The sequence below is a fragment of the Anolis carolinensis genome, chromosome 4, assembly GCF_035594765.1.
Source record: "Anolis carolinensis isolate JA03-04 chromosome 4, rAnoCar3.1.pri, whole genome shotgun sequence".
NCBI lineage: Eukaryota > Metazoa > Chordata > Lepidosauria > Squamata > Dactyloidae > Anolis > Anolis carolinensis.
The window spans coordinates 235016910-235042353 of record NC_085844.1 but is presented as its reverse complement, the minus strand read 5'-3'; the positions used below and the strand labels follow the sequence as shown (position 1 = coordinate 235042353).

General features: G+C 37.8%; 1 protein-coding gene across 7 annotated transcripts; it reads right to left on the bottom strand.

Moving 5' to 3' along the window:
• Nucleotides 1-472: 472 nt before the first annotated feature.
• On the bottom strand, nucleotides 473-25444 carry rae1 (ribonucleic acid export 1). Of its 7 annotated transcripts, XM_062978966.1 has the most exons (14): nucleotides 25323-25442; nucleotides 20388-20484; nucleotides 18560-18664; nucleotides 15076-15168; nucleotides 14679-14765; nucleotides 13801-13887; nucleotides 12649-12720; nucleotides 12237-12344; nucleotides 10944-11050; nucleotides 10742-10817; nucleotides 8114-8308; nucleotides 7559-7644; nucleotides 4196-4229; nucleotides 2210-3864 (listed from the first exon to the last, which is right to left on the bottom strand). In XM_062978966.1, exons 2-13 carry the CDS (start codon nucleotides 20475-20477, stop codon nucleotides 4226-4228), a joined length of 1110 nt encoding a protein of 369 aa, XP_062835036.1. In that variant the 5' UTR covers nucleotides 20478-20484; nucleotides 25323-25442; the 3' UTR covers nucleotides 2210-3864; nucleotides 4196-4225. The 7 variants fall into 7 exon arrangements, with proteins under 7 accessions (XP_062835033.1, XP_062835032.1, XP_062835034.1 ...); XM_062978963.1 differs by lacking the exons at nucleotides 2210-3864; nucleotides 4196-4229 and adding an exon at nucleotides 473-656 and having other exon boundaries at nucleotides 25327-25444; XM_062978962.1 differs by lacking the exons at nucleotides 2210-3864; nucleotides 4196-4229 and adding an exon at nucleotides 473-656.

The following is a 25444-nucleotide window of genomic DNA, read 5'->3' as shown; positions in this document are numbered from 1 at the left end:
AAATAAGAAAAAAAATTAGGCAAGAGGTCTCAAGAATATAACACCCTGACAATAACTGACTGCTGAGAAAGAAATGTAGAATTATCACAATATTGCCAACTAGCCATTTTATAATTCTCTGAAATTGTGTAAACTGATTGCTTTTTCACCAAAAGATAACCTTAGGGGATTGCTGTGATCCCTAGTTGTGTGTTCTATCATATCACGAGCCAATCATATTAAAGAAAAGTGGGAAGTTTTTAGACATGTCCTGGTATTCATATCTCCCTGTCACCATAATCAGGTCTGATTGTGACACATTATTTTAGGTCTTTCCTGACAGTGGTAATATTTTTGCAATATTTAGCTTTAATTTTTACCAGCAGATTGCTTCAATGGCAGTCATAGATTTGGACTGGGGCTGGATTTCATTATTTGAAGTGTAAGTGCACACAGAAAGTGGTATTATTTGTTGAAAACAAAAGCACGGAGGCAGTTTTATCACATCTTTATTGTGTGTGAAACAAGCCTTCATGTAGACAGAAGCATTACAATGCAGATACTATCTCTTTCCAGAGTCATGCAGTCCAAATGAACACCACCTTCTCAATATGGCCTTCAAACATTTGAGTTCAAATTGGCCATCAAATTATGATACCAGGAACCATGGATGGCTACTGTAGGTGAAAATGAACAAAAGAACAGAAGTAATTTGTAGTTATTTTTAAACTTGAAACTAGCCAAATTGTGGTAGTGAACTTCCATGATGAGAAATACAGCTTTCTTTCAAGGGCGTAAACAAAACCAATAAGGAAAAATCACACCCTTTTAGTAGCTTTCTTCATGGTTCTGTTGCTGTGGATATCCTGTTTATTTTATAGTGTTGTTAGCTATACCAATCTTGATGATGGAAGAACACTGATGTGGGATACATGTTATGAAACAACGCAAATTGTAAGATAAGAGAGATGCAAAGATGAGAGAAATGTTTACTAAATGTTCAACCTGCAGGAGGCCTGTTTTGCATCAGCTTGTGGAGGACTCTGAAGTTGACAGCATGGACCACTCCTAACGTCCCTGGTTGGACCTGTTGATTCTCATCATTACACAAGGAACCTGCCTAAAACAACTGTTCATATCGTCCTCTTCTCAACCTTAAACCTCTTACAAATTGCTGGAGGCCTCAGAAGATTGCTAAATACTTGTGTTAAGCAGAATACCCAATCCCCCTTTGATAACATCAACAAAACTAACAATATATTATAAAAACTAAGGACCAAAGGTCTTGTTGTTTGATAACTTTGATCTGCTTTGGGGAGAAATGTCTAATCTAGGGCCAACTGCCAAATATTTTGTACTCTTCTAACGTTTTTCAATGGACCTCCTAGATAGAGTTTGTAGGCCACAGTTTGAAACCATCTGCTCTAGAATGCAAACAAATGGATATGTAAACCGTGGGGGAGATCAGTTGGGATGGAAAAACTGCTTTCCAAAGGAATTTGGCTACCCAGAGTGATCTTCCCATTGGGGAATCCTTAGAGAAACTTTGGAGGAATTTCTCAGGGTGGTCTGGAACATAATGATGGCAACAAAATGGAAAATGTTTGATTATTAAACAAAAAAAGTAGTTTGCAATGGGAAACAATACAAATTGTTTTACATTTGTTTTCTGATTGTGGGCTAGGTTGTAACACTTTAAACCTAATCTGGTTTATCTCTGTTAAGCATTCTACAATTCAACTCAACTCAAAGTGTTCCAATGGAAGAGTGTGTTGACATCTGTGCAATTCCAGACTTCTTTACTCAGAATCAAGTCTCCATCAAGTTCAATGGATTGTATAGTCAACTAAACAAACACAGCATTACAACCATCAACAGTAGACCATGGCAGAAGGAAATTTTAAGTCAACCTGGAACTGGTCCATAGACTGGAGATAAGACAGCACAAAGTTTGAGTAGGCTAAAAACATGGACAAAATAAAGAGTAAGATTTTTAGACATGGGTTCTTCCAGATAAAAAAGATTGACAAAGATTGCTCTCTAGCACCTTAAAGTCTTTAAATTGAAAAGAGAACATAGACAAACCCAAGAGATTTGCTCATTAAACTTTTTCCACTTCTGGCAAAGCATGTACCCACATTGTTGTGTGCCTTCAAATTGTTTCTGACTTGTGGCTTTTTACAAGTTTAATTCACTTCTAGTTAATAATATGAACAGAACTTTAGAGGAATTATAAGCAAATAGTTTATTTAGCATATAAGCAATACACTCTGCAATATTTATTACAATAATAATGTTAAGGATTTACAAAATAGAAACACATACCTTCTAATTAGTAAAGGCCAATTAAAAGTTAGGCTGTTTTGCTTGTTAAACCAAATGTTTAGTAACTATAGCAATAATCAAAATGATTTATAAATAAATTTTGACATTTGCAAACAAATACCTAAAGTGGAAGCAAGAAATTATAATTTGAATTTCATCTGTGATGTAAATTATCATGCTTTGATTCACACTGATTTACTCATCAGTTTAATCACATCTATTCCAACAGGACAATGCTTTTGTAAAAATGCTCCTTTTCTTTCCTCACATGTACAAAACATTTTTCTTCACAAAAATATATCAACCAATTTCAAAATTACCCAGCAATACTACGTACAAAAGGGAAATCAACTCAGTATAATTTTAACTTTCTCTCACATTTTTCTCTTCTCACATTTTACTTTGCAGGTTTTACCAAAACTGTATGGCAACACAATTATGTATGTTCTCTAGGTGGCTTAAATAATGTTAATATAATAAATACAGTATTAAGATACTATATTGAAACTGTAGAAAATAGCAGAGAAAGAAACAAAGCCATTAAAAGTCCAGATAACAATGAAAATATGAACCCTATATTAAGAAACCAGATTGTAAAAAAGTGAAAGTTGTTCAAAAAACCTAGGTGAATAAAAAAAATCTTCATCTGTTAGCAAAAAGATAATAAAAATGACACCAACAAAAACTCTTCTCTGTCACAGCTATCTGCTTCACAAAAGGCAAGTGTATTTCGTCTGAGCAAGTTTATTTCAAAGAATTTAATATTTTATCTAATGCCATTAAGAATTTTAGAAGTTAAAATCAGCATTTGAAACTGGGTCTTGGACTGACAGCTGGTGCAAATGATAAAGCTATGTGAAGATGGTTAAAAACTCTATTCCAATTAACAATCTTGCAATTCTGTTTAGGAACAAACAGTGGAAAAAGATAGAAAACCAACTCTAGAAGATTGGACAGTGAAGATGTGGCAACGAAGTCAGCCTCACAAACATGGCCTTGTTTTAGTTTAAAATGAGATGTTCCCTGCTGTAGCTGGGCTATCTGCACCCAACTAAGGTTGCTTTGGTGCATTAGCCAAAGTTTATAAAACATGCTCCAAATGACAGTTTGATTGAGCTTCTAATGTTAGTGCTGGATCAATAGGCCCAACTGCCAAGCAGTGCTTCCCATTCACAATCTGTGCAGCCTAACCATGAATCAACAGGTATTTCTACATCTATGCAGCATATCTGCAGTCAAGCAGAAATTATAGATTATATTCACCTGCAAAAACAAATACTTAAGAAACCCATCATGTATTTAAATAAGTAACCTGCAGTTTTTATGAACTATTGGAAGAACCCAGTTTATAATGTCAACTTTCCTACATGATTTTCAACTTGCTCTCAAAAATGTCAAAAATTAAGGTGGCAAAAATGATTCTGATTTGGTTGAAGTTCCACTTTATTATAGATTTGCTACAGTGGTCCTGGAGGTGTTCTCGCAGCCTGGACTTGGCAAGGAAGAAGAAGCGGATCCTTCGCGTATAGCTGAATACTGTTGCAACCTGTTGAGCAATTCCTGGAGGGAAAATAGCACCCACCAAACCAAGAATGCCTAATGTACTAAATGCACATTAGAAGTGTATACCACAAACATACTGCAAGCCTTCTTAATGTCTGTAAGAGTTATTAAAGATATGTTTACTCTTCAATCTTGGCCAGAACAGTTGTACCACAGAATGATAACTGTGTTTTGCTATACTATACATGTAATTACAACAATGCTTGCTATAAAGGGAAGCATTTGCTTTGCTGAATTCACTACACAGATAAGCAGGCAATAACTCTAATGAAGCCAGGGAGTATTTTGCTCTGCACAAGGCACACACATACATACACACAGTTGTTACCTGCTAGACTCTTATTGACATCCATAAGCTTTAACTGCAAAATGAAAAATTCTTTTTTTATAATCAGGGAGATCAAACATTACACCTATAGTATTCTGTTTACATTTCAGGAGTATATGAAGGCTTAAAAAGAAGCCACAATACAACAGAGGCGAACAGCAGTTATTTAGCTAATTGAGCATGAGAGCTAGAGTCTTTTAATGAAGAATATATTAGATTAACAAGCAGCAGAATGTTTTTAGCAGAAGTCTGTCATTCTCAGTTTGCTTGTCTTGTTGAAAAAATTCTGATGCCACCTTTGTATATAGACTATTGTGCATATAAGGCTACATTCAAATTACAACTGACATTTGGAGGTTTAACTTTTGTGAATTTGATTATTCCTGGATTTGATTAATATGTTTCTATAGGAATCACTAGGTCCCCCAGTGTGACTCACTGAATTGTGCTGATGGACTTAGCAACTCCTAGATAACACCTCCCTAGGAATCTCCAGAAGAATGCAACCATAGAGTCGCACCTCCTAGATAACACCTCTAGAGATTCTTAGGCGTTATCTCAGGTAAAAAAGAAAATACAGTACCTTTTTTATTCCCAGTTTTGTCATTTTTGCTGGAGTCCAGTACTCCTAACCCCAGTGAATGTGGAAGACTGGCTGTACTGTTTTTGTGAACACAGCTATTCATTCAAAAATATTATGCCAGTTCTGACTTTAACAAGATCTATGTGGTTCAACATCTTTTCTAATGCAGTTCCCAGGCCTTCTGTAGTGTTGAGACATGAACAATGTATCACACTGTTAGAAGCCATGCCTATGTGCACATTGTATGTGAAGATCCATGTGCAAAAAATCCCTCAAAGAAAAATGTTATATCATACGAAACTGTGTTGGTGCAATGCTTGTCGCATATCACATGTTTTGTTGAAAGTCAAGCTTTTGATCACAGTAGTCTAAAAGCAAGATTGTATCAGGTAAATCCGTGGCATGCTCTCAAGTTCAGCTCTACTATAGAGGAAGAACCTAACTCAACGGCCAAGTGATTTGTATAAACAACAGCTCAGATTCAATTTCTGGCATCTCACATTAAATTCTTTTCAACCAATAGAACTCAAGAATATTCTTCTGTGCCTCAGAGCCAATGACAGATAAGATAATACTATGACAGCCAAACAAATAAGTCTGTCTTGATTTAAGGCAGCTTTGTAAATTTCTATTAGAGGAATGCAAGCATCACATAGACTCTTGATATTTCAGTGTACTTACTAAGATAAGAAAGGCAGCAAGAATTTATAGATAATTACAGATGTTTTCTTATCATATCATACAGTCCCATAGTCACCCAAGAAATAAGCCTCATTCAAATTAAAGGGACTTATTTCTGAGTAGATAGATATAAGACTGTGCTTTCAGTGGCTGGAATGTTTAACTTATAACTGTTTAACTAATACTGTGTCCAATTTTGGGCACCACAGTTGAAGGGAGATGTTGACAAACTGGAAAGCGTCCAGAGGAGGGCGACTAAAATGATTAAGGGTCTGGAGAACAAGCCCTATGAGGAGCGGCTTAAAGAGCTGGGCATGTTTAGCCTGCAGAAGAGAAGGCTGAGAGGAGACATGATAGCCATGTACAAATACGTGAAGGGAAGTCATAGGGAAGAGGGAGCAAGCTTGTTTTCTGCTGCCCTGCAGACTAGGACACGGAACAATGGCTTCAAACTACAGGAAAGGAGATTCCACTTGAACATCAGGAAGAACTTCCTCACTGTGAGAGCTGTTCGACAGTGGAACTCTCTCCCCGGGGCCGTGGTGGAGGCTCCTTCCTTGGAGGCTTTTAAGCAGAGGCTGGATGGCCATCTGTCGGGGGTGCTTTGAATGCGATTTCCTGCTTCTTAGCAGGGGGTTGGACTAGATGGCCCATGTGGTCTCTTCCAACTCTACTATTCTATGATTCTATGATTCTATGATTATCCACGGATGATTTCTGTACAAAACAAACAATAAGAAGTGACTTCCACAGAGTAATGGTATTTCATCTATGGCTATTCTCCTGCCACCAATACATTTTCCAGCTTACCAAGCATAGTGATAATTAACATGAAATGCCATTTATTTCAAACCAGTTTTATTTAAACCGTAGCAAGTCTTACAACATATAGGATTACAGAGAGTTTTGACGGAAGCATTGTCGTATACAAATTCTGGTCCCTCATTTTAACTCAGTTCATTTCAAGTGGAAATAAGTATCAAGCTTGTCGAAAGAGCACCCTTTGGCATTGGCACAACAGGTTCTTCTAATGGGAATAAACCTGGACTATATGGTCCAAATGAAAACCTGTGCATCATTTCTATTTGGTTGCTCTCTGGTGCTCATATTAGGCAATGGCAAAACAGCTGTAGTGGGGCTATAAGGGAAAAAACAGTCTATTGCTTGAGATAATGCGGAATATAACTGTATCTGCAGCTTATTAGGGCACTGAATTAATTATAACAGTGAGCATGTTATGAACATACATTCAAATGAAATGGGTTTCCTCTCCACATGTTTTTGCCAATGCAGGCACAGTGCAGTTTTAGTATGTTATTCATCAACACTGACTTCAAGAAACAAAAGGCAAGGTTCTCTGAACTACAGCCACATCAGAACTTACATATTAGATGGCATCCCTGGTTCTATACTCAATCTCCAAATTTCTGCATATTGCCATATCTCAAAAGAGAATCTGCAAATTCCTTAGTTCCTAGAAGTGTGTGACATCACAAAACTACATTCATAGGCATGGTCTGAAACAGTTGTAAAATAAATTAAAACTGAATCTTACAGAATTTAGAACTAAAACAAAGCAATCGGAAATCCCTGTTTGGTCTAAATTAGATTTCTGTCTGAAATATATCTCTGCCTGCAAATGGAAATTAACATAAGATCCCCTCCCAAAACATTTTTATTCTAAGTGGCCAGTAGTTTAATATTAATTTTATATTTCTGTGGAGGAAAAACAGCCTACGATTATACTAGATCCCTTTACATTATTAGCCCCAATTCTACTTCCAGCAAGAAATCAACCTGTTTTACCCTGAATTACTTGAGTTATTATAAAATATTGACAAGAAGTTAGGAAGCAACTGTCATGGCCCAAAGCAGGCATTTTGCAACTAATAAGAACACCGTCAAGTCTTCATGCAAATGTCATAGACAGCTCTAAACAGCATTGAACACATTGCTCAAAGGGATGCTTTCCAGCCAGTAAGAATGTGCTTTGGTATGAATCACGCGGTCCATAATCCACAACAGATAACTAGGAGGAGACCAGAGGAGGACACATGGCAGGAAAATAGTTCTAAAAGGATGGTCTGAATGATACTCACTACTTCTTATTTCTTGGTTTTAATTCTTCAGCAGCATTGCGCAGAAAAATATAGTTCTTCTTTTGTGGGTTATAGAACTCATGCCCCTGCAAGAGTAGTTAAAACAGTATAGGATAAATGACAAGCTAAATGTAAAAGGTTTTTTAAAGTAATTATGCAACCTTATGACATTCAACCATGTGCAATTTTATATTTAACTAAAAACTCATTCTAAAAAAACACAACAAACTTTATATTGCAATACATTACCTATGTTCTCTACAGAAGATCTAAAAGTAACGAGACAGATTTTAATTTATGAATTAAGATGGGGTTGGCAAACACTCCCCCCAACATACTTTTATCCCTCTTTATTTTTAAGAAAATATTTATTTATTCTCTTTCTTTCTTTCTTTTTTTTCAAAAAAACTTTTTCGATGGCTAGAGCTTAAAGAGGCTCTGGTATGTTTTAGGCTAACTATAGGTTTTTAAATTAATTTTTTTGCCATTGGAAAATGAAGAAGGTAAGATATGGCCTTAAGAAAAGAAAACTCACACCATTGTCTTCCAACGTACCTTTGACCAGTCATAACTGGAAGCATATGCAAATATGTTGCCTGTATGATTGAAGCAACAAGCAGATATTGGCTGGTCCAACTGTTCCGATGTTTTTAGCTTTGTCCGTGCATCTTTATCCCAAAAGCTGAATCTACCATCAGATCCTACCGTTGCTAGTGTACCGTGGGCTGGATGAAAGGCAATTCCATTCACCTTTTAAACAATAATGCATTGAAATTTAGTTTAGCATACTCTTTATCTTAAAAAGGTCTCAAAAAGGGGCTTATATAATACAATGTCAAACAAAACACTGCCTTTTCATAGAATCACAGTTGGAAGAGACCATGTGGGCTATCCAGTCCAATCCCCTGCCAAGAAACAGGAAAATCGCATTCAAAGCAACACTGACAGATGGCCATCCAGCCTCTGTTTAAAAGCCTCCGAAGAAGGGGCCTTCACCGCACTATGGGGCAGAGAGTTCCACTGCTGAACAGCTCTCAAAGTTAGAAAGTTCTTCCTAATGTTTCCTGTAGATTAAAAACATTGTTCTGCATCTTAGTTGAGCCACGCATCCCCCATTCTGTATCTTTATATTTAATTTTTTCTGCTTAAGTGGAGTATCTTGCATTTGTCCCTGCTGAACTTCATTTTGTTAGTTTTGGCCCATCTCTCTAATCTGTTAAGATCATTTTGGTTTCTGCTCCTTATTAGCTACCCATCCCAATTTGGTGTCGTCTGCAAACTTGATGATCATGCCTTCCAACCATTCATCTAAGTCATTAAGAAAGATGTTGAACAGAATCAGGCTTTTCTTGGGCTTGCAATCTAAAATAAAGAAGGGGGAGAGGAAAATAACTTGAACACTAGTTCTTTAAGTTACAAAGTTTCTATAGTACAGCTTGAATGGGAGCATTTTAGGTAAATAAAAAGCCAAATGGGGCTGGATGGTGAGCACAGCCAATGGAGAAGCTTTTTAAAATCGCCTCCCAAATTAATGAACACATGTAAAATGAGAATCATATGACTCTTCAAGTATTGTTGGATTTCAATGCCCAGCACTGCTTGCCACTGGCTATGCTGACTAGGGTTGCTAGGATGTGCAGTCCAACTTTACCTGGAGAACTGCTATTATTATTATTATTATTATTATTATTATTATTATTATTATTATTATTATTATTAATGCCCTGCTTTTTCTCTCCCAAAGTGGCTTAACATAAAAGCATTAACATACAATTCAAAATATACAATTATGCAAACATTAAAACAGAATTAAATATAAACGGCAATTTAAAAATTCAGTTAAAATCCATTAAAACAAATTCAATGTTGAAAACCACAGCAACCCCTAACTTGATCTTAAAAACCTATTTCTAACCTATGATTCCTAAACCAATATAAAACAGTCATACAATGCATGCACAGCTGCTATAGAAACAATGTTTTATATGTTGTACGAGCCTATATTGTCTTATCATTCCAGACCAAAAGGAAATAAAAAGTCTGTATACAAGGAAGGGAGCGCTGCTGAGCCAGAGGGAGCTTGAGAGAAGGAGGGAGAGGAAGGAGGACTTTTCTCTCCCTCTTCCTCGGACTGCCCCAAGAGGATGCGGAGGAGGAGGCAGCAGCAGAGGCAACAGCAGAGGCAGCCATGAGCACGGCGGTGGCGGCTTCCTCTGGTGCCTCCTCACAGCTCCGCGCTCTCTTCCACATGAAGGCCACCCCACCGTCTGCTGCCTCGGAGCAGCTGGTGGGAGCCTCCGAGCTCCTCAAAAGGCGAGCATGCGAGGTGCGGGGAGAATAAAACTTCCATTAAAACTTCCTTTGGACCCTGCCTCCCTCGAGGCACCTTCCCGCAGCCTACGTTTCAAAAGTTGCTCAAAGGGCGCCTCTCAAGTTTGGCCTCCCCCTCTGCACCCCCTGGAGGGGCTCCTCCATGCATGGTGTGCAAAAATCCCTTCCCTCCTTGCCAAGCCCCTGGCGGCGCGTCACATAATACAGTAAGGATAAGCAGAAGTCGGATAACCAGAACTCTACCGTACCTTGAAATTCAGCCACAATTTCAGAGGCCTAGCTCCTCCAAAATCTCTAAGATTTATTATCTCCAGTGGGACAACTGGCAGGGAAATATTCAAGGAGAGGCATGAAGCTCTACCCCACTGAATCTATGGAGAAAAATTGAATGGGCCCTATAGTATGAGGATGGAGGGAGGGGGACTGTCATCATATTAGGCAACCCTCCAGATTTGTTCTGAGGCCGGGAGGAATCTGTTCTTCCAAGACAAATTTTGTTCTCTGGCTTTGTGCCCGAGCATGACAAAATGTTGGGAGAGTGTGTTATAGAGAGAATACCGAACATTATTAATAAAGCAGCAACCATCAATCTCTACCAAAAGCAATGTCATTTTTTACCCGAAACATATTTTACTAGAAGATAAATATCTTAAGTTGACATTATAGAATTCAGAAGCTCTTTGCTTGCTGCCAATCTGGTTGTTACAGATGTCACTTTTCTCTCTTTATACAAAAATTACAAGTCCTCTCTGTAGGGACAAAATGTCAATGAGGAGAAAGTCCTGATTTCACACCATAGTTATATTTAACTACCCTAGAGGAAACTTACTTCATGACGTGTGAAATACTTACTGCATATATATCCTGAGGTGCAGATGTGTTCGTGCCATTGGATCGATGACATTTGAAGGTGAAGTTGTCTTTGGCACTAAAACAAAACAAAAAAAGCAGAGAAGTTCTAAATTTCAAACGTCACACAAAAACCTGACTACTTCTAAAAAAAACCATGATTCTTGTAAGGCAGAAACGAGGCAGCTCATTTCAAGACACTTACGGATTTGTTGGATTAATGTAATGAATGGCTACTCTTCCTTCAATGCTTCCAAGGGCAAATCCTGTTGGTTTGTTCACTTTGTCTTTAAAGATAGCCACGCAACGATGCTATGTAAGAGAGATTGTATTTAAGTTAGCTCTCGAAGAACCTAAGCATGAATTCTTCTGGGAAAATTCTGAAGGTGCACAATACATCCTGAAACAGTTAAGGCTACACAGATAATTTAATTGACAATCAGGACTATATACATTTGATGCTTTTGGCCAACTGATAGACAAAGCATGAGAAGTTGTGGATCTGGAATCTTGACCATTTTGTTGGCGCTTCTAATAATACAAAGTATCACATTCAATTTGAAAACAAAGAAATTGAAGCTTATATTTCTGTATCAGTAGAAATATATATTTATTTCATTAGATAACATAAATATTTAGCAGCATTTATTCATGATAAATTCCGACAGAAAGACCTTACAATTACACACATGCGTACAACACATATTATTAGTGTTGAAAACTACAGAAAAAGACATCTGTAAGAACATAACTCAAGTCAATTATCAATTCTGGATATACTGTAATGCAAAACCATGATTTAATGTTTGACAAACAGGCAGGTACGAGCTTAGAGTTGTGCCCTCCATTCATCTTATCTTATGCAGCAATAAGAATGAGGCAAAGGCACCCATTTACTGTTGTTGCTTTTAGGTAAATGCAGGTGTTACATCCCTACATGTGATTTTAAGTTAAGTAAGAATAACGTAAGATAACAAACACTGATGTTAATGTTTACCTCCCATCAATTTGCAAACAGCATAGCATTATTTCTCCTATGTATGGTGACCCCCCCCCCCCCGCCCTCAAAGAAACCAACAAGTGTAAACATATATACCATTTAGTGGAGACTGGTAAAAAAAAGAAACTATAATTATCAATATGATAATATGAAGGGACTTGCAAAGCATAATTTTATTATGCTTATGGGGACAAATGTCAAATAAAAATAATAATTATTAAACGGCTCAATTATTTTTGTGTCTTTTTAACAAATCTATTTCTGTAGTACCTTTTGTTCCTTTTCCCTCTCAAAACAAGATAGTGTTCTACAACACAAAAAAAGAAAGCACTGATTGGTGCATTCCTGAGATACAACTGTTTATACTGGCAGCTTTTAAAATCTGGCCTACTATGTTTGATTTTTATAAGTAATTAAATAACTACCATCAATACGTTTTTGGAATTTATGAAGTAGCAATCATAATCCCGTCAACCAAGACTTAACTTCAGTTATTACCTGATGTTTAAGAGGAGAGTCTATTCTTCTAAATTCAGAAGGTTGATTCTCTAGCTGATAAACTATCAAGCCTCTCTCTGCAGTAGCCACAACAGCCATGGGATATACCTTGAAACAAGTTGATCAACTGAATTAAAATTATTTGCTATAAAGACAGCAGTCAAAAGGGCAGAAATTAAAGCCTTTAAAGGAGCATTTAAATTCACTTGCATGCAATAAGAATGTATATCAGAAACAATTCATTTGCACCACACAATATACTGTTACTCCTCCTGCACAAAATAAATCTTTTTATAACACCACTATTTAATACAAACTCCAGATATTAATTCCCATTACAGTGAAGGACAAAAAATGGCAAAGCATATAATACATATGCATGTATAACCGTCTCTGGGACTTCTTTACTTACTACATCGGCACAGTAGCATCGTTCCGGCAACTGCAAAGTCATCATTGGAGTAGGTGATCGTGTATCCCAAAACTAAATAAAAATCAATCAAGACATTTAACAATCCTTTGCTTCAGATATCAAGACTGTTTTAAAATAACAAGCTGAGTTGCCTTCAACTCAGAAGACTGCTTCTAGCAAGCCTGTATATTCTCCATAATCTCATGATGAACCTAGGAAATTCTGTTCAGATATAAACTGAGTAAACTGGAGTAACAGTGGCCTAATGAAAGGACAGCAAGGTGCTTTACATGTACATTAGATAGGAGTATTTATTATATCACTATGTTTCATATGCTACAAATTCCTACATAGGAAGTTCTATACCAATCCTAATTTTGGATAAATATATATATACACCTTTTGTACATTTTCTAAAGACCCCTTTACATATAGGACTGCACTGAAACCTGCACCGGCCTAAGAATTCTGGGATGTGTCGTCCTAAAAAAAAACTATTCCTAGCTCACACAGTTCTCAGCTGAAGAGTATCAGAGAACCAACAGCCCCATTTTAATATAAGCCATGCACAGATGCTACCAGGTCAGAAAGAAAAAATTATTACAGTTCCTCAAAATCCCCTAGGCTCCTGTGGCAGGAAGTGCTAAAATTCTCAAAGCCATAATCCAAAAAAAGTAACTCTTCCAAACTGTGCTACAGACTGGGACTTTGAAGGGCTGGGCAAGACACTATGTGATTATTATTAATAATTACATTGTTTCACCTTTTAAATTACTTTAGAGTGTATGTTTTAATATGGTGAATAGTTTAATTTTGTTTTAATGTTATCTTTTTACATATTTTTAATTGTAAACCTTTTACACATAAATCACTTTGAATCCCAGTCTGACTGAAGTTGACAACAACAACTGAATCAATAATGACTTGAGTGACTTGAGAATCAAATCAGGGGCTTCCAATTCAAGCCTTAGGCTACAACTCCTACTTAGAAAAAAAATCCCTTTGAACATTATGAGACTTGCTTCTTAGTAAGCTACCATTGTGCTGATCTGTGTATCACTAACCTTGATAAACAAGACATAATTTCGTCTATAATTATGGGCAATTTCAGAACTGGACAGCAACTACCAATGGAATTAAAATATCACTTACTTTTAAAGTTTTATCCCAGCTCCCGGTCATTACGCAGCTGTAATTTGGTGCTTTAATCCAATGGATAGTCTTTACAGGAGCTTCATGCTGAAGAATAAATACGTTTTTAAAAACACTACAGGTTTCATTCTCCATTCTTATTAACATCAAATGAGAACTTGCTGCCCTCCCCTCGCCTTTTTAATGTTTTTGATAAACATACTTATCAGGAAATACATAATTTCAAACATGGACTGCAAAATAAAAGATAACTTGTAATGTCATAAATTGTGTGGACAAGGGTGACCAACCCACAGACTCAACCAGTGAACAGACTCACACACATTGTTGGGATAGCCAAAGCCCACAATTTGCTTATTGGTTACAAGTGAAAACAGGGTTGGCAGTCATACATGGATCCTAAATCAAGGTATCGGGACAGCTTGCTGCCGAACCGATGCTCCAAGGAAGAAGATAGGTGGCACAGTGCAGGCTCCCATTCTCGCTGTCCTGGGATACTTGCATCGCTGCGCCACCTCTGACCATAAGGGCCATCCAACAGTGAACTCACTGCCTCGGAATGTGGTAGAAGCTCCTTCTTTGGAGAACAAAGCAGAAATTCCTTTAAAATTGGGGTGAGGCAATGGAATCGAGGAAGAAATCCCTTCTACCAATGGAGAAGCACCCTCAGTTGTAGAAAAATAAATAAATTCATCAACATAGAAGCGGGCATTCAAACTGCATTAAGTATTGTTACAGCGATATTTTGCCACTGCAATGGAAGAATTTATACCAATATTTAAACATAATCTTTAAAAAGGCAGCATTCATTAACTTGAAATTTTTGGAAAATAAACCCCAGCCTATCAATTTAGAGCAGTTATATTTGAAAATCATACCTGTGCTATTTGTATTGCCTGGTTGCTATTAAGATCCCACATTTTGGCAGTTTTATCACAGGATGCTGTGAACACTTTGCTACCATCCTGCAGAATGACAAGAGGGAAAAAGCTGTGTTACTTCATGTTTGTATAAATGGAGCCAGTAATGATATATACATCAGAGCCTCCCCTCACACAGAGATTTCTGTGACCAGATCACACTTATTTAATTGAATTTACATCCCATGTTTCTCACAAAACAGCCTATAATGGATGGCAGATATACTGGAATGAAATTGCTTTGTCTCCTTCCTCCACTGAAAGAGGAGTCAAGGTTTTGTGGGTAGGTTTTTAACTTATTGACATGTCCATCACAGCTATTTTAGAAATTGTCTTGTCTAATAAAGTAACATACATCACTCCAACAAACATCTAGCACAGGTCCTGTATGCATCTGTTGTGCTTTTGGAATAGTCTGCCCATTATCCTGGACTTCCCAGCAGCGGACCTGAAATAAAGAGAGATAAAACATCATTTATACACTACTTTCAATATATAACACCTTATTTTATTTATTCTTGCAAGAATCTTGAAAATTAATTAGTTATTATTGCCTCACACAGAAACAATGGAAGCAGGTAAATGATGGTTTTCTAACAAGTCTCTCAATGTAGTCACAATTCAAGGAGAGACACCTATCTAACCACAGGACCACACAGGCTCTCACTAGTATTGTAAGCAATATATAACTTTCAGAATCTGAGCAACATTGTAATATAAAACAACTTGATGAAATTAAATCTACAAAACCTCAAGCAGTGCTAATCTGGGTTGATCCAATCTAGTAAAGATCAGAACATATTCACTGGAATCAATGTGACAAGTTCTTCATTACTTACTTTTCCCTTGAATTACAATGAACCAATTTTAAACAAAACTAAATCTGGACTCAAACCATTACTATATTGATGAAATGGACCTTTATATGACCTGCTCCTAGATTCCACGAAAGCATGTTTTACTGATCTCAGAGAAATTTAATTTAAAGTTGAATTTGAACAAAGCTGCAACAGAACGGGAATTTTGTCTGCTCATACAAAATTGTTGAACTGTAGATTGACAAGCTAGAGTAGATTTACCTAAGAGCAATCGCCATTGAACTGAAATTATTCGCTTTTGAACAAGCATAAAAAGGCCTACACTATAAAAAGCAATATTAAGAAGAAATTAAGATATGGGTCAAAACCTACACAATAAAACAACAGCAAACAAAATGAAAATCAGATTTCTTATCCTATGTAAATTTCTCATACAATTTGACCCAGTGTCAGTAACTCCAGGTTCCTTATAATAAAAGGCAACAAGTGACTTACATAGTAGCAGCATAGTATTATTCTGTTAGCTTCACAATGGTAGTATGTTACTTTAGCTATTACCCTCTAATAGTTGTTATTATAGTTTGACTGCAAGAAGCTGTCATACAACTTGACAGGCTAAGGACATGGCTTGCCTCTATACCAATGGTGATGAACCTATGGCATGTATGCCAGAGGGGGCAATTATAGCCCTCTCTGTGGGCATGTGCACCATGATCCCTTCTTTCCCTCCTTGCCTCCAAATCACTAATTCCGCCCCTCCTGCACCACCAACACTTCCTCCTCCTCTGCAAGGCTTATCACAAGAAGGAGCCACAGAGGGAGCAAGAAGAGACTAGAAAGGAACAAGTCACTGTCAAACACCAAAGCAAGCACACTTGAGCCAAAAAGGGCAGTGGTATGGAGGGGTCAGCGTAAATGGGGCACACCCATGAGGAAAATGATCCCCTCAGAAATGGGCAAGAGGTCAGCCTTTCCATGTTTGTTTTTGAAAGGAACGTCTGCTCTATCTAGAAGAAATAAGATACTGCCCTCCCCGTGCCCTTCACTGAAACTACTGCCCAGTTTAGCCCAGTCCTGGTTGGCAAGTTTCTAAAGGACCCTGGGTGCATCTACACTGTACAATTAATGCAGTTTTCACACTCCTTTAGTTGCCATGAGTCAAAGCTATGGAACCATGATTGTTATACTTTGGACTTTTCTGTCCAAGAATGTTGGTTACCTCCACCAAACTGCAGCTCCTACACACTAGAAATGATGCAGTTTGATACCACTCCATCAGCTATGGCTCAGTTCTATGGAATACTGGGAGTTACTAGTTTTACCCTACTTTGCCAGAGGGTACTGGGGCAAACTACAATTTCCAGGATTCCAAAGCACTGAGTCATAGCAGTTGAAGTGGTGTTCGTCGTCGTCGTCTCACTCGTTCAGTCGTTTTCGACTCTTCGTGACCTCATGGACCAGTCCACGCCAGAGCTCCCTGTCGGCCGTTGCCGCCCCCAGTTCCTTCAAGGTCGAGCCAGTCACTTCAAGGATACCGTCCATCCATCTCGCCCTTGGTCGGCCTCTCTTCCTTTTTCCTTCCATTTTCCCCAGCATCATGATCTTCTCCAAGCTTTTCTGTCTTCTCATGATGTGGCCAAAATACTTCAACTTTGCCTCTAATATCCTTCCCTCCAGTGAGCAGTTGGCATTATTTCCTGGAGGATGGACTGGTTGGATCTTCTTGCGGTCCAAGGTACTCTCAGGATTTTCCTCCAGCACCAAAGTTCAAAAGCGTCTATCTTCCTTCGCTCAGCCTTCCTTACGGTCCAGCTATCGCAGCCATAGGTTACTATGGGGAATACCATTGCTTTCACTATGCGGACCTTCGTTGCCAGTGTGATGTCTCTGCTTTTCAGTATTTTATCGAGGTTGGTGTTAAGCTGCATTAATTCTTCAACGTAGGTGCACCCCCTTGGGTCCTTGGTATTTATCTGCCAGGATTCACTTCCAAGAAAAACAAAATCCATGGATGTTCAAGTTGAATTTTAGTAACTGATTTTTACAGTTCCATAAGATGAAAACAATCTTGTTTTCTTACTTATCTAGATAAAGCCAAATTTGAAAAACCTAAGCTTTCCTGCTTATGCTGGTTAGATTTAGGAAATCTGGAAACTGAGCTATTGGAATTTCAAGAAAGCTCTATCTAGAAAAATAAATTATGTGTAAATCACTTGAGAAAATAGAAGGGTTGACAAAGGACAGCACAGCTAGTTCCTTAAAGTGTGGAATTCTCTGCCAAATAATTTTAAGTCAATGAAAGCACTTGGGATTGCTTTCATCACTTTATTTAGATCATCTTGTGTTTGTGGAGCCACGGTGGTGCAATGAGTTAAACCCTTGTGCCAGCTAACTGCTGACCTGAAGATCTGAAGGTCAGTGGTTCAAATCCACGAGATGGGTGAGCTCTCGTCTGTCAGCCCCAGCTTCCCATGAGGGGACATGAGAGAAGCCTCCCACAGGATGATAACACATCTGGGCGTCCCCTGGGCAACGTCTCTGTAGACAGCTGATTCTCTCTCACAAGAAGCAACTTGCAGTATATTTTCAATTTGCTTCTGATATGATAAAAAAAATCTTGTGCTTGTGAGCAGCTGTTTTCAGCTTTGAATTATATCAAATCTAACATCAGAAACAGACTAAAAAATGACTTGATGAGCACTGCATGTGTTGTTCAAACTTACAAAGTATGAGTAAAGGTTAGACAAATTATCAGCATGTATACGACAGCCAAAAATACATTATTCAATAGCATGCCAAATGCAAACTTTTACCTTTCAATAAAAAAGTTGTTTGTATCACTGAAAGCTCTGTTATTATGTTTTTCTTTTAAGACGAAAGATGTTAATGTTTGAATTGTTTTTTCTAAACTACAGTATTCAGGTCAAATTGCCATGCTGGTACTTTGCAATAAATAAGTGGGGTTTGGATTGTTTAGTTTGGGTACTAACTGCTCTATACCATCTTTGATTTGTTACTTACATCATTTGCCCATGATCCTGCAATAAGAAAATTACCCGGCAATACTGGCGGACTGAAAGCCAAACAACCAATGCTGTCATCAGGCGGTGATGTAACTTCAATATCCTGAAAGGAAAACCAAGTTAAAAGGAGAGAATGCTTCTGGAACATGGCCACACAGCCCGAAAGACATACAACAACCCAAGTTAAAAATATTTTTAATGCATAAACACAACAAACAATTTAACTAATTAGAAAATCTAAGAAGAAAGATCCACAATTGCAAAGTTATTTGAAATAATCCTTAAAAAATCCAAAATTTCCATGTCCACAAATAAAAAAGCTTCTGCTTACTCCATCACATACCTACCTGGATATAAATGCCATCAAGGCAAACATAAATATCTCACTTCATTGTAGGTTGAGTTAAAACTAGTTTTAGATGACCATGCATTTCTATTTAACCACTTTGGAAACATAAGCAAACAAGTGCCTATAATTTACTTATATCATTTCTACTGTGATTCCACTCATTAAAAATCTAATTTTCATCATTCCCATCATCCCATGTGCATAACTGCTTCAACTGTAGTACAGACAATCCCTAAATTACAAACATACGACTTATGTATGACTTCTAGTTACAAACAGGGTGAAACAACAGGAAGTGAGACAAATATACCCCTCGGAAGGGAAATTCACTTCAAGACGGAAATTCAAGACGGAAATTCAAGACGGAAAAAGGCGTCTTCATTGAAGCTTTATCATCAATCCTTGTTTCCATAACAACTCAAAACATTCAGAAAATCCCATTGTCACAGGGACAGAAAGTGAGGTGAAATCTTCTGAACTGGGACACGGACAGCAAAACAAACATGACAGGGGTATTTACCCTTCCCTATGCTATCCAAAACATTTTTTTAAAAAAATGGGATGGAATTACACTTTAAAAATGTACCTTTATAAGTTTTATTTAAGAACAAACTTACAAAACTTATAAGGAACTGCCTGTAGGACAGCATTTTCACTACTAAACTCTAATTTATAAATTAACAAATTAATACAACAAATTAAAACTAAGTACACTTAAAATCATATTTATTCCAAAGTTAAAAAGCAATTACAGGTAATCAAAGTTAAAGCTAATGAGCCAGTATTGACCTGAAAATATCGGATATGGCCACAGTGACACATTTTAAATCCCATTTGGTTCTATGGTTGTATGGTTCTGTGTGTCTTCAAACAGTGTTTAGAACAATAGCAGACTAAGCTAGTTACAGTGAGCACACAACTCGTTTATTCAAAAAATTCCACTGCGTATCTGATTTAGACATCGTTCAAAGTGTTGATTATGACATATAAACCCTCATACAACTTGGGTTCAGGCTATCTGAAGGACCATATTATCCTATATGAACTTACCCAAGCTCTGAAATAGTTACAGGAGGGCTTCTCTTCAACTCCACATCCTCGCAAGTATGTATGATGGGAATATTAGAGAGAGCCTTGCCAGTAGTGAATTTTAAGGTCTGGAATATGCTCTTTTGCAAGGCCAGATTGATCCCATCACTGTTTCATTAGCAGTGAAAGACTCTTTCCAAAAGCTCTGATGGGTTTTTGGAAGATTTTTTACAAGAGTCCTGTAGCATAAACAACCTTGGCGGAAGCCCATCTTCCCAGTTGTAAGAGACATGACATCAAGCCATAACCATTTTGAAAGAGACTGTTTACATATTTACTGGATGGGATATATAATTACTACTGTTATTTTTTATTCTTAAACACATCAATGGTTTTTATGTACAAGTACTGTACAAATTTTCAAATTAAAATTCTACTTCTCCCCAACCTTCATTGGATTGTGGTTATCTGTTGATGTGTTGCCAAACATGCTGGTGCCACCAGTTCCGAATCCTGATGTTGACCCAAACAAACTCATTTTGGCCCTGTGAAGAACAGGAATTGAGAACATTTCAGAAAATTATTTGCTATACATAATATTTAACATATAAATACACATCGTAGAACATGTAACATGTATCTGCTTTATAGATTTAGAAAGAAGCACATGAATATATCTTCTGTCAAACATAATAACTTAATTCCTTCTCTAAGGCTCTCCTCCAGGCTAACCTGTCACTTCACATTAAGCAGTGTCAAATCGGGAGAGGGCTTCTCAATCATGGTGCTTTCAATCTAGAACAGTGCTATTTAAGGCAGTGGTCCCTGGAATAATGCCTATCTATGAGCCATTGGCTGGCATTCTGTGACATTTCCAGAAATAAAGAAACAGTCATAGCCAATACGAACACTATTATAGCCCTTGGCACAAAGAGGGGGTGGGAGAGGGAGTCCCCTTCATCAGTGTGAAAGCTACTGATCTAGAACATCCTTCCAGAGAGAACTAGCTGGCACCAGGCTTAACATTTTCTAGCACTAAAACATTGTTTTTGTCTTTTATTTCCCTAGGTGCTCCAGTATATTCTACAGCTACAGCTAGATCTTATGCTAATTGTTTAAATATCTGAATTTTTACATATAACTGCTTTCCATGTTGCAGCAGCTCCACTGGCTGCCCGTCTGCTTCTGGGCTAAATCCAAAGTGCTGGTCATTATCTATAAAGCCTCAAACAGTTTGGGCCAAAACTGTTTGAAAAACCTCATCTCTGTACACAAAACAGCTCAAGCACTGCAGTCAATGGGGGAGGCCCTCCTCTTGGTCCCGCTCCTGCCTCAAGCACAGGAGGAGGCCTTCTCTGTGGTCGCCCCCCCTCCTCTGGAACTCTCTCCCTAAAGAAATAAAAATGACCCCACCCTCCTCTCCTTTAAAAAGCTTTTAAAAACTAATTTATGCACCTTAGCATATGGAGAGGAGGAAGACTAGCACACCTTTATTTATATCCTTGCCTAGATATTGGACACCTTACTTCAGCCTGTGGAAATTGTGTGCGATGGATTATATTATGTTTGCTTAAATTCAATAATGTATTATTTTTATTTAGTTTTATAAGTTTATTTTGAGATTGTTTTATCCACTGTTTTGATTTGATTTATCATTGTCTATTTTCAGCATTGAATGTTTGCCATTTTGTTACTTTTGTTGGAAACCGCCCTGACTTTAATTCTTTTATTGTATTTAAGGGCTTCCTATAAATAATTTAAATTGACCTGAACCAAATAGACTTTAAAAGACAATCTTACACATATTTATATAAATGTTAGTCTGACCGTGATTAACAAGTAAATGTGCTCAGCATTGTAATCCAAGACTGTAAATCTATAGACACTTACCTGGAAGTTATTTTGGTGCAGGCAAATACAAATGTCTACACTACAATTTGGCAGTGACAATTCCTCATATTAAATTGCCTTGTTCTGAGTTCCTTACAGGATGTAGCATGCCCCATTATGCAATGCTTTTTAGCCTCGTTTCCCCCTCCTAATGTGCCAGTGATTTATATTGTTTTGGTGCTCATTAAGTACAACTGTTTCTTCCCTGGAAAAGAGGCATAGGCCAGTAACTAATGGTTCACAAACATGCAGAGCTGACATATAGTACTTTGAACACCACTGTTATTATAGGTAATTGTCACAAATAGCATTGAAGCACATTTTATAGTACTGGTTCTCATAATGGAATAGTCAAATATTGGCTCTTGGATTAACCAAAACATTCCTTCACCTACCAGCCCACTACCGGGATTTCATCACATTCTCAAATGTCCATATTGGGATTACAAACACATTAAAGGCAATCAATGGCTGAAATGGGATTGGTTAACCATCTAGATATTTTCAAAACTTCCATAATCCCTTACCACTTGTCACGTTGGCTGAGGCATCTGGGAATTAAACTTCAAAATATCTGGAATGCCAAAGACCCCCTAACTTGGACTAAAGGAAGCAGAATTGTGGGCAAAGAATGTATTTTAAGTTTGCCTAGCAACAAGAGATTGAAAACACCAACTACCGCGTGGCTTGATTATGACATTATACTTTTTCTTTTCCAAGTTGCTGACAAAAATGCTCCATCTTTTATATTGGTTTTCCATGCTTTTATCATTTTGCTGTAGTTTTGCTAATTTGTGGAAGGCCTCAAAATCATAGCAGACCCACTGGGTGATCAGGATAAAAGTATTATAGATGGAAACAAGATGGGGAGTGTTGAACCTTTTCAGAAATCATTTTCTGCTCTCTAAGCCATCCTCCCACACACTTCTGACCAGGGTGCACGTATAGGTTTAACAGATATCTGGAATTTTTTGGCCTCTCAAATTTTAGCTCTAAATTTTGAGCAGGTTTTATGGAGTGGATCCAAACAAAAGTTGCAACCCTACCCTCACTTAGGTCACATTTAATTTGACAATTTAATGCAGTTTGAAACTGGTATAGAAGTGCTTTTGGTGTGCAGATGATTACATAGGATGATTACATTTTGGTGGCAGATTAGTCCTTTCGGGGAGGTAGGATGGTATATAAATAAAGTTTATTATTATAGGAAATCCTGGAACAAGTTTTGAGGCCCAGATGGTGATTACATAAACCACAGAACAGTTGTGTGTTTTAATCTTTGGTCTATGTCTTTTAACATATGTGTCTAAATGGTCTTATATTTTTATCTATTTATTTCAACTATGTTTTATCTAGCTTTGAACCTTGAGAGGCAGATAACTATTATTATTATTATTATTATTAACTTCTACATCTTGAGTAGGTATCTGAATATGACAAATCATGTTTTAAAGTGCAGCTCATGGGACTTTCAACATTTTGGTGTTCTCATTTGTATAAACCAGATGAATACATAATGTTGAAATCTAAGACTATTTGGCTGACCTGTGACCTTATACGAACCTGCCCGGGCCCTGAAATCTTCGGGAGATTTTAAGCTCCATCTCAAACTCAGTTGGTGGGAATGAGAGAAGAGGCCTTCTCTCTCAGTGGCTGCCCCTCGACTCTGGAACTCCCTGCACAGGGAAGCCAGAATGGCTCCCTCCCTGTTGTCTTTCCACCGGCAGGCTAAAACCTTTGTATTCAGGCAGGCCTTAAAGGAGGTTTTTAAGATCGTTTCAGGGGGTGCTGTGGTTTTTTATGTTTTTATGGATTTAATCTGAATTGTTTTTAATACTAATGATGTTTAATTCTATTTTAAAATTTGTATATTTTAAATTGCATTGCAAGGCTTTTAATATTAACCGCTTTGAGTTTCCTTATGGAGAGAAAAAGGGGATATAAATAAACATAATAATAGTAATAATATGAACTGAGAGTATGCTCTGAAGCACACAATGGAATGGAATCCTTTGCAATGTTTTGAGAGAGATGCACTTGGATGATTTAGCAGACAAAGTGATCTGAAAGATTCACAAAGGTGTTATAAATCAGAGGTATCAAATTCATCTCCCTCGAAGGCCACATCGTTCTTATGGTTGCCTTCAAAGGGTAATTGAATCCATGGATGGAGAATCTGTGGAGAGCAAGTTCTATTTTTTTTTTTTACATAGGGATTACTGCTCTTTAGTTTTTACCCAATTTGAGCTCCCAGATGGGAAAGCTTCCATCACTTTTGATTACCCACCATATGGATTAAGGATAATGGGAATTGCAACCCAACAGCACTTGTGGCTCTGAGGTTGGGGAAAGGCTAAAGGACAGTTTAAAGTAAGACAAGCTTTGTATCTAAATTCAAACCACACTATCATGACTAAACAGAACAAGCTGCAGCCTTCCAGATGTAACTGCATCACAACTACGGTCATAAGTTGTAGTCCAGCATCTGGAGGGCCACATAAAATGACATGGCAGATCAGATTCGGCCCACGGGCCTTGAGTTTGACTACGGTATAAAAGCTGAAAAATCTAAATTTCAAATTGAAATCTTTATGGTGGTTGAAAGGCATTTGAAAGCATTTTCTATTTTTACTATTACAGGCAGTCCCCAAGATAGATTCTGTAGGTTTGTTAAGTTGAATTTGTATGTAAGTCGGAACAGGTTCAGTTCTTAAAACTTCAACCATATAAGCTTTAGATTGCATAAGGAAGGGTTAATGTCCGTGATGTTTGCTTTGCTGTCTGTGCCCCTGTTCAGAAGATTTCAACTCACTTTCTGTTCCTGTGATAACTGGATTTTGAAAATTTTAGCTCGTTGTAGAAACAAGGATTGGTGAGAAAGCTTCGGAGGAGACACCTTTTCCCTATGATAATTCTTTCAGGAGTAAACTTCCTTTTCAAGGGATAGATTTCTCTCACTTCCTGTTGTCTCAATCCCGTTCATAACGATGAGTCGTTTCTAACTCGGGTACAGCCTGCATATTATATCCTTTCTAAAGAGATTGCAAGTAAAGATAATCTGTGTGGGTGTGTGTGCATACATACATACGCATGCAAACGAGGGGGGGGGACTAGTTTTAGATAAAAAATTAGAGTGGGGAGATCTAAGCATGCAACTAAATAACATGACTGATTATATGATGTAATATATCAAAGTATGCCTGTCTGTCTGTCTGTCCCACAAAGTGTGTTGGTAGGTGAAGTGGCCCTCTGTGACGTCACTAGGAAGGAAAGGTGACACGTGTATGACGGGAAGGGAAGAAGGAGTCACAAAGAGAACCATGTTGACATGGAGACATTGTGAGGTAGGCCCTCTCAGGGCTGGAGAAGGAAGGAAGGAAAGAGAGGAGGGAAAGAAAGGGAAGCCTCCCTTGACTCACCCCACTGAACTGAGGGAAAACGGAGGGAGATAAAAGGCGCCCGAGTGATGCGAGAAAGAAGGCAAGGGACTGACCTACCGACGGCTCCCTTCCTCTTCCTTCACGCAGCAATCTTCTCTCAAAGCCACGCCGGGCGGCAAGAAGTGCCGCGCCGCTCAATAGGCCCGTCCTCACTGCGCATGCGTCAAACAGAAGC

Excerpts from the sequence above, each read along its gene's own strand:
- rae1 (XM_062978963.1), bottom strand. The coding sequence starts at position 20,477 with ATGAGTTTGTTTGGGTCAACATCAGGATTCGGAACTGGTGGCACCAGC. Across the intron at positions 13,888-14,678 it reads AGGCAATACAAATAGCACAG|CATGAAGCTCCTGTAAAGAC; the intron begins GTATGATTTTCA and ends TTTATTCTTCAG. Across the intron at positions 10,818-10,943 it reads TACATTAATCCAACAAATCC|TGCCAAAGACAACTTCACCT; the intron begins GTAAGTGTCTTG and ends GTTTTGTTTTAG.